This window comes from Theobroma cacao, chromosome 2, assembly GCF_000208745.1.
Source record: "Theobroma cacao cultivar B97-61/B2 chromosome 2, Criollo_cocoa_genome_V2, whole genome shotgun sequence".
NCBI classification, from domain to species: Eukaryota; Viridiplantae; Streptophyta; class Magnoliopsida; order Malvales; family Malvaceae; genus Theobroma; species Theobroma cacao.
In genome coordinates, this window is record NC_030851.1 from 33,361,829 (window position 1) to 33,371,744 (window position 9,916).

General features: G+C 36.1%; 2 protein-coding genes across 2 annotated transcripts; both read right to left on the reverse strand.

Moving 5' to 3' along the window:
• On the reverse strand, window positions 430-1,394 carry LOC18609579 (probable E3 ubiquitin-protein ligase XERICO). Its single transcript, XM_018116137.1, has one exon. It carries the CDS (start codon window positions 1,154-1,156, stop codon window positions 683-685), a length of 474 nt encoding a protein of 157 aa, XP_017971626.1. The 5' UTR covers window positions 1,157-1,394; the 3' UTR covers window positions 430-682.
• On the reverse strand, window positions 2,942-8,930 carry LOC18609580. The gene is made up of 15 exons (XM_007044759.2): window positions 8,471-8,930; window positions 7,347-7,466; window positions 7,113-7,224; window positions 6,866-7,003; window positions 5,728-5,832; window positions 4,980-5,063; window positions 4,643-4,758; window positions 4,397-4,498; window positions 4,181-4,294; window positions 4,027-4,083; window positions 3,866-3,932; window positions 3,726-3,779; window positions 3,484-3,558; window positions 3,345-3,380; window positions 2,942-3,232 (listed from the first exon to the last, which is right to left on the reverse strand). Exons 2-15 carry the CDS (start codon window positions 7,364-7,366, stop codon window positions 3,134-3,136), a joined length of 1,179 nt encoding a protein of 392 aa, XP_007044821.2. The 5' UTR covers window positions 7,367-7,466; window positions 8,471-8,930; the 3' UTR covers window positions 2,942-3,133.

Below are 9,916 nucleotides of genomic sequence, written 5' to 3' on the forward strand. Positions count from 1 at the left end.
GTGAATCTACGGCAAGAACAGAACCAGAATATTGGGTATCCAAGACTACATTATGGAGCCTGTTAGAGATACTTGAAACGATATACTCCTGCAATGAACCTGTAACTAGAAGAGTTGACTGGTTGAAGCAGCCTTACACGCACGTTTCCAAAAATTGTTCACAACTGACCTGAATTTCTTCGGAAACAGAAACATTAAAAGGCGGTTTCCTTTGTACCGATACGGGCCCATCATCAACAACTAGAGAAGTCCCTAAAACGGCAGCTTTTTACATTTTTTAAAAGAAGAAATCTTATCTGATATCATATACATTACAATATTCATTCTGTTTTCTGAAAGATAAAAAGTCAATACACTGATACTCTAAAGTTTTGTCCCAGGTCTAAACTTGGAATTAAAGTGAACTGGCAATATAAAAAGGCACAAAGGTGTTCCAAAATTCTTCAATCCCTTCATTGTTTTATTATTCTTATACTGTTTGTGGTACATGTATACACTGTAACACACAGAGAAGAGAGCAAAAGACAAGGACTGTTACACTACACAACCTTCCTAGTGTTTCTGCTCAAAAATGAACCTTAAGAAGGGAGAAAAAGAAGAAGAAGATAAAAGAGTACATCTGAAATCAGAGGGTGACAAAACAAGAGTACTCCTCTTTAAATAAGTAAAGCCCCTACCGTTTCTAGTGAATAGATCGACAGAGAGGACATGTACTATGCTTGTTATCAAACCATTTCTCCAAGCAAACTTTGTGGAAGAAATGCTTGCAAGACAACTCACTCACCTCCTCATCTGCTTCAAACCCACATAAACAGACACAACACTCCACGGTGTTAGCCCATCCACTCCCACTCCCACTGCAAGAACAAGCGCTAGCAGCTGCTGAAGTAGAAGAACCCGCACATATCGATGACTCGCTGGTGTGGCACAAAGACTTAAACTGGGTTATTGATATCCTTCTCTCCCTTGCCTTAATATTCTCTTCTGGGTACCCATCTGACTCATCATCTAAACTTGAAGAAGAACTCCCGCTTGCACCCACTACTTGGAGTAAAGATCTCACCATGTTTTTCAGCAAAGCCACTGACAGAACCGTGTTCATTACTAGCACTGGAAGTACCCCTTCAGCTGCACTAGGGAAGTTTGACAGTCCCATACCTTGGCTTTTCTTTAGTTATGTCTTGTTTATGCTTCTTTCCGACAACCCAACAAAAGCAAAACCAAAACAAAACCCACTTTCTCTCTTCTAAAATTGAGGAAAGAAATTGAATCTATGGATAGGCTAACAGGAAAGAGTTAATTTCCAGGTGAGGGAGACAAACAAAAGGCAGAAAACGAAGAAGGGAAGCAATCTGCTTCCACCTAACAAATTAAGGTTGTCTTTTGACCAACATAAAAACCAAACTTGGGCTGATAAATACATGGGCTCATGCTAACCACCAGTGCGCTAACCCTGGTTCATGATCCTTAACCAGGGGTGGGTGGCCTCACTAGGTACACGTGGCGACACGTGCAGGTATGTGAAAGATTGGTGATGTGTGTTTTCAACGATTAAAAAAGGGGTAAAAGAAAACTGGTTGCGTTGGGAAGGAGAAGGGTAAACTGTGAGAGGCCACGTGTCCTGTTCACTTTGTTAGGGCCAATGAGAAGGTAGCATATGGCAAGGGGTGGATACCTTTGGGGTCGGGGGCTGGAAGTTTCTTCATTCCCCGGAGCCGCGTAAGTTTACGTCAACTCCTCAATGATGCGGCTTTCTTCTTTGGGATTTTAAAAGCTCTTTTATTTTTTATTTTATTTTGTAATTTGTTGGTCAGCTACTTTTGGAGGGGTGTCGGTAAGCAGAAAGGATGGGATGATGAGATGAGAGGGTGGATTAAGACGTATTAAGCATTCGATTCTAATTAAACAAAGAATAGAGAGTGAAGCAAATGTTACCTTCTTCTTATAGATTGCATCTTCTTTCCCTTTTCTTTTTTATTAATTTGAGAGAAATTAAGAATAGGTCCAACAAAGACTAGACTACTCCAAAGGCGTCAGCAAGAAGAAGCCGACTGAATTATTCATCCATGAGGAGGATAATAGACAATAACAGCAATGCCCGCCCTCTATATAGATAGCCATGGGGAGGAGAGGGAAACAAACTTTCCAAGGCAACAGAAAAACGAGAAACATTGATGCAATTTAACCCTTTGATTGTGTGCTGAGCCCCATCCCCATGGCCATGGATGCTTTAACTTTTGACCTTAAAACGCGTGCATAGTATTCCAATTTCACATAGACACAACTCAAGTGAAATTCCTCCATTACTAAACTTAAAAATCCATGTTGACTACTTGTTTCTAGAGTTTGTATAAGGTATACCAATACCATCTTGTCAGCTAAAATTTTTTATTTCACCAACCAAAACTTGAAACGAAAACCACGTTTTCAACTTTAAAGAAAATCTCCCCTCCCAAAGGTTTTTTAATTTTTGCAGCAGAAACATGTGGGTAATTTTTTTTTTTTTCTTTTTCTGGCTAGTTAAATCATCAAGGGAACAAGACTGAGCTTTGTTCAAAAGTTTGACACTAGAAAACAAAGCATGGTCCTCTTTCAAAGATCACACAGCCTTGTGAGCCCTATTCATATCCACACATCTTATCCTCGTGGACACGGTGTGCATCCAGGAATTGTCCATTTTTTGGAAATGGAGGAGAGAAAACTACGTTTTCACTACACGAGAAAATTCAGAGGCAGTGAAAAAGAATGCAAAGGGAACAAGAGGGGTGAGGACAAAAAAGGATCCTGCTTATTGCTAACTGCTATGACTTGCAAACACAACTCTTAAATCATTTCCCAAACAAGTACTATTATGGTTGATAAGACCCTAGACAAAGACCAGGCTTTGCAAATGTAGGCCATGGAGGCCAAGTTTCGTGTGAGAAATGGAACTGAGGAATTATAATAATTATTATTATTATTATTATTATTGTGATTTGAGGACCCAAGAGTTGTGATTATTAGTCAATAATTGTTACAAATATAATGTTGGATTCTACAAATTTTATGTGAAGAAGAAAAAGAAGAAAAAATCTAAGTAGGTGTAATAGTAATAATGAATGTATACAGTCAGGTTTCTAGTGTTGCTCTTCTGTTAATGAGATGTTGAATTTAGCTCCTTCAAGTATGCTTTTTCCGCCCTTGAAAACCGCGTTTGAAATATAGTCCATTCCTTTTTGCATCTCTCCCTTACCTGGCACCAGTTCATTATAGTGATATCAGCCACCCTTTCCATATAAATTAACTTAAATCACAATTAACAAGCTCTTTTAAGCAAGGAAGGTAAGCTTTAACATTGTGCATACCCCTTGCCACGCTGCCTTCCCATTTTGTGCCTCTCCCTACCAAAAGCAAATTCCGCAAGCATCTCAAGAATTCTGACACATAAAATAATACAAAGAAAATACACCAGAAATTGGAAGATGGAGGAAAATTTCTGCTTACCTGGTTCCCAAGAGAGGGAACAGATTGATGAACAATCCACTGAGAATCTACAACTCCAATCTTCTCATGTGCGGGCTGTTTTCAAGACATACATCTACTTAGTAAAAAGTTTGAGTGTAATCCAATCACTGACCAAAGATTTTTTTTGTGGAGTTGGGGGAACACACACACACACACACAAGCACAGAGATTAAAGAAAGACAACGAAAGATGACAACAGCCAGGAGCAACACGGTGCTAACCTCTACACATTTTCTGAGGGCAAAATCCAGACCCCAGCCGTGGACTAAGTCATTCTGCAAATTGCCCAAGAAAAACAATAATATGAGTATGCCAAGGAAAGCAATGTTAAAATTGAACAACATAAGTACACCCTCAATACCTGAATCATATGCCATACACATCTCCATGCATCTCGTGAAAACACAGGAGCCATTATCTCAACAAACCTACATTTGTGAAAGAAAAAGAATACTAATATTTACTAAACCTATGGAGAACCAAGATATAATAACAAACAATAATGCTCAAAGCTATACATACGCTGCACAAGGAGGAAGATGTGGATGATTGCACCAGCCCGGTTTCTCCTCTGTTTCTCTAAACCAAATTCAGAAAATGAAAATAAATTTATTTCTCATTCAATAAATTTATCTGAATTCCAGCATTCTTGGCATAATTGCCCCATTATTCTTACTTGTGAACTTCACGATCACCTCTTCTCTTTGTCATTTGCCAGGTTAAACCTTTATTCGGTTCCAGGCCAGGCTGTGAAATCTCCAGCCCATACTTCCTCACCAGTTTAATGTATCTGAAAAAAAATTTGAACCATGTTATTTTCGTTTTAAAAGGAAATTGGTCAAAGTTGAACAGAGTATATTTATTAAGAAGTCATGTAGTGTCCAACACTCACTCTTCTGCATTAAAATGCTCAACCCCCAAGTCTTCATCCCAGATAAATATGTAGTCATATGGTGCGATGATGTCAGGGTGCAAAAACCGCTTGGCATACCACCTAGGTAAATAAAAACAGTATGAGAGTCACAACTTTAACTTTTTAAGCAACACAAATAATAACCAGTCATTGCATTCCATTATGCCAGCAAAAGCAGGACTTGAATTTGTGAATCTACAGTATATTCTAAATAAAACTACTCACCATTTGGTTTGCCTCCGAACACTCACATGTATTGCCTGCTTTGACCACTCAAACTCATCCCATTCAGTTGTTCGACCATCATAATGAAATAGAAGGATAGTAAAATTCCCTGAAAACTGTTGGAAGCACATATTTAGTCACAACTTGCAATGTGCACCACAAACTCATGAGCATGCACAAAACTCCATTCCACATCAGCATCCTACTTAGCCTGCATATGTGTGTGCTTTTGTGCCAATGTGAACACAGATGCACGTTCAAATGCTCAAGCGCACACAGGCACACATTCATACACATGCACACATGCAGATATATATAGAGAGAGAGAGAATGGTACCTTTTTAACTGCTGCATCAATATTCATTCGTTGATTATAACCAACAGTAAATGTGACAAGATACTTTGGCGTGCTGGTCAAATCCTACAGATGCCAATACTGTCAAACCCAACCAGGGTAAAAAAAAACTCACAATATGTATTATTCTTATATAATATATGGACTGGTACAAACTATAATGGTTTTTAATTACGTTAATGCAGATTAACAACTCAAACAACCACTCAGACATTAACATTTTCTTTTCTAAGATCCTGCAATGTATTATGCATCTTGAAAAAGGTTTTATGTGAAGGAACCAAAGATGCAGATATTCTTTTCATTCCACAGCACAATATCCTTGCTCCCTTGACTGTAATTCCTTTTTCTTTCTTTGCAGGCTAGATGTAAGAGAGTAATTTCAAAGATCCAAGTTAACTCACTCAAGATACCATGATACATTACTACCATTTCCCCTCCCTTTATCCCTAGGCATTGATATCAATATCTGTCACACATTTAATATAGTCTTTTGTTTCGGTTATAATTTAGCAAATGCCCTGGAACAAGAAGAACAAGATGCTTTGTACAAAGAGATGTTTCCAACAATTCCAGAAGTTGATTTTTTATTTATAAAATATATTCGACTGAAACCAAAATAATTTATCTTCACATACCAGAGCTAAACATATTCATGTGTGCATTAGAAAGTTGCAAGAAATTCAGGGTTCAAAATATATTGCATAGAAAAGGGTCCAAGAAAACATACCTCACTAGGTTTGCCCCACAATCTGCGTAAGTATAAGTCTGACTCAGCTCTAACAATTCCTGGTGCTAGTCTTTCTGCACCTCGAGGATTTGATGGGACCCAAATCTACATGAGAATCACAAAGGAAGCACAAAAAAGTGGCAGGTTAGAGTAGTAGCATATTATTATAAATAGGTCCTACAAAATCATCGAACACAAAATCACATCATTTAGGCACATGGTGATAGTAAAAGATGGATTTAAATAATGCATTTGGATATGCCAGCAATAAAATAAAGCAATGGTCTATCACAGTACCACATAACAGACACACAACTCTTACCCATACATAATAGGTCCTATAGGTGATAGATGAACATAAGAATTTCATCCATAAAAGCATGCTACTCTAAAAATGAGAATGGGACAACCTCTTTTTGACATATCTAGGTGTTTTATTCAGTTTTCCTGATGGATAATCATATCATAAAGGTAAACCAAGGGAACCATATATGAACTAACATGCAAACTATAGGGTTTAAGTATTAGTTATCCAAATCAATGAATGATAATATAAGAAATGGATTGCAGAAAAGGAAATAGAAAAATATCTAGGCATTCAGGAGCTTGAATGGCATGTGCAGCACCCTAATTCCCGATTTTCCCAAGGAAAGCCTCCCACTCTCTCTTCAACAAATTCCTAAAGCCTATAATGTAAGAGAAACAGCTAGCCATGAATAAATAAAGGGGGAATGCAACAAAATAAAAGCATATCAAGAAAACTATCCACTGAATTCCACTCTTCCCTCAAAAAACATGAATTTGGAAAACAGCTAACACAAGAAAAGACCAGTCAGGCTATTGAAATATTACACAGCAAAAGTCAGGCAAAAGCCTGACACCTACTGTAAAAAAAATAGGTTATTATCAGAGAATTTTTCCATGGTTGATTTACTCATATTAAGCTTTAATCCAAATTATTTGCGCCCCCCCCCCAAAAAAAAAAAAAAGAACTTTAAGCCAAATTCAGTATTAAGATAATTGATTCCAATGACACACTTCAGCCACTAGGAGCCTTAGTAAAGATGTACAGTCAACTTATGCAAAACCTCTATCTTGGGATATTGTAGAAATGCTGAGGTTAGAGCTGGAAGAATACCTTCTTTGACGTGACATTAGCAGAGCTGCCATTATTACCAATTGGAGGTGGCACATGAGTTGAATTTGAGGGGCCTGAATTTTTGTACTGAGTGTATGAGAAATCAATGCTAGTAAGAATGCTGGATGATAGATTCAGCTGCCAAATAAAGACATAACAGAGAAGTTCCATTACATAGGTGAAAAAATCATTATTGAATTAGACGCATATGACAAATATAAGATTAAGGGGGAAATGGCTTTTCTACCTTTGTTAATGATAGAGTTGGGAAAGATACTCCTATCAAGAAACCAAACACTACTCCAACAAATGTTGTTATGATAAGCCTCATGCTCTCATTTGGCTTTCTACTAACTTTACTGCAGTCACCAAGATGGAATAAACATTAAATTACTTCCACATCTAAGTAACCTGTTATACACATACACACATAATATGAAGTTTATTCTTTCAAATGAAGAGGCCATCAAAAATTGTAAACCTGCGTGTAAAGATCCCCATTCTATTTAAATCGTCTGACTGTATATTCACAACAAAATTATGGCCAATTCAGATTGCAAGAGCCTTTGAGAATTATTTAGCAGGTATTCAGTTGTCAATTCTGCATAAAACAAAGAGAGACCCTCAGCATAGAGACCTGATGTGACCAAAACATTGTATTAAAATGATGAAGCGAAACAATAGTTACAGATAATATAAATTAACAAAGATGAACAGTAATAACAACTGAGATTCAAACAGCAACTTCACAGTACTTAACTCTAAGCTGCTATTCTAGTTCAATCAAATTTACCAGTCCATACAGAATGCAGCAAACAAAAGACAAGCTAATGAGACCCTTCTACAGTAGCCTTAAGGAGGCTTGCCTATAGCAATCCCCTTGGACCCCCTTTTCAAAGCATATATAGTAAACCATGCAAGAATCCCCATAAGAAGCTACTGAGTACCACCTAAGAACCTCTTCCACATAAGCCTCAACTACTAACTCCACAAAGCAAGCAACCATGTGCTACCCCCCTTGACAAAAGATCAAGGGAAGGCCGCCGAGCAAACACAAAAAGCAGACAAATTCCAAATCCTAAATTCAATAACTCTATAATCAAGTAAACACGTGCCTCTTTATTTTCTTTTTTTGACGAAGACCTAAATCCTAAAATTTTTTAATTCAATAAATGAAAAGAGCTGCAATTACCGAGAATATCTAGTTACGACCAACAACTGTGCTTGCTTAGGTTCGAAGATACAGAACAAAACGACCCAAAACATAAACCTGACCTAAAAGTTAGCTTAAAACCCGCTCTTATTCCTATAATTTCCTTTCGATTTCAACCACCTTTTCGATTAATTTAATATCAATAAACTTTAAGCAACGACGAAAATCTAATGACTGAAGAGAAAAAAAGCAAGTTCGCAATTATCACAAAAAAAAAAACCAAGTTCGAGAAGAAAACTGAAATACTAAAATAGGGATTGAAATAATGAAATCTAGTTCAAGGAAGTTTAAATAACTGAATGCTCATATCGGTTGCAGCTGAGACGAGGATTTTCTCGGGAAACAAACGGAAAACTATGCTTTGAAAAAAAAAACTACAAAGGTTTACGTACCTGAATAGAAGGATGATTGTGAGCAACTGAGCAAGATCTCGTGTAAATTGAAAGTGTATTTATAAATGACCCAAAATCACGAGAAAATCACCTCCGCCTTTTTAACTGAACTAAAAAAATCTGAGCAAATGATTCTATGCTTTCTCTGAGAGAACTAAGATCGTGATCGCCTTTCTAACGGGAAAAATGATAGAAACGTGGAGGAAAAAAGGACTTGAAACAGAAGGAGGAGTTTCAATTTCCCGGGAAAAAAATATAAAAAATTATATCCTCCTTTTTTTCAGATAAGAAAACACTAAGATCGTGTGATTTTATAAAAGCTGGGAAGAAGAAAAAGATTTGAGAAGTCTTTTCTCTTCAGGCTATTATCGGAGTTTGCTTTTAGATTGAATTAGGAAATTAGTTCTTCTTTCTTCTTTCTTCTTTCTACTTTCTAAATCGAGTTCTTATATTACGAAGCACCAAACACTTTTATTTTGTTTTTCCAATAAATTCAGGTTTTTTTTATTATTATTTATTTCATTGGGTGAATCGACAGGGGAAGGAGTTGTGGGCCCATTGCATTTGTGCGGATTACCCTGTGCGGAGCATGTCGTTTGATTTGACCCCAGCTAGATTTCCTGCTAACTGCTTTTTTAACTGTCTTAAAATTTTTATTGCCCTACTTGGATTTAATAATCGCATTTTTTCTCCCTGATGTGGTTTTTCTTAGCTGGTGAAAAGTAAAAAGTGAAAACAGAAGTTGGTGGATTCTATAGTTTTCGCTTTTTTATAGTCCTGGGATGGGAACATGCTGGAAATTTGTAACGCGAATCAAAGCGTGCTTGGTAATTGTTTAGGAGCAATAGACAAAGGTTGGTTTATAAAATTTAAAAAAGTTCTCTCAAAATATTTTTAAAAAGATATTTTAGATCGTTTACTTTTAACATTGTACGTTAATAATAAAAAAATAAACCCAATATTAAATTGTTTTAAGATATAAATACCTCTTATGTTATTTTTTAATTTAAACATATTCTCTTTTTTTTAAACAAAAATCAATTCATCTTTCTCTCAAAAACCGTAATAAAAAATCTAAAAAATTTTGATTTGAAGACTTGAAAATTTGAAGCTGTATTTACTTTAAAAACCATTAACTTCTTTCTTGAATTAAATTTATTGTCATCATACTCTTTATTTCTTCAACAATTTGATAATATTTTTTTCATTGAAAAGATTGAATTAAAAGAAAAAATTTCTTGTTCAATGATAAATATTTCAAATTTGATGGTGTTATTAATTTCTGATTACTAATTTTGTTTAAAATTTTTGTCCAAAATTTGTTCTTTGAGATTAGGGTTTAGAGTGGCGAAAAATGATTCGTTAAATTTGGCAATTAGTTCCTTCACTATCCAAAAAGTATAGATTTAATCCTTATATAATAATTTGTGTGAATTGGATCTTTGT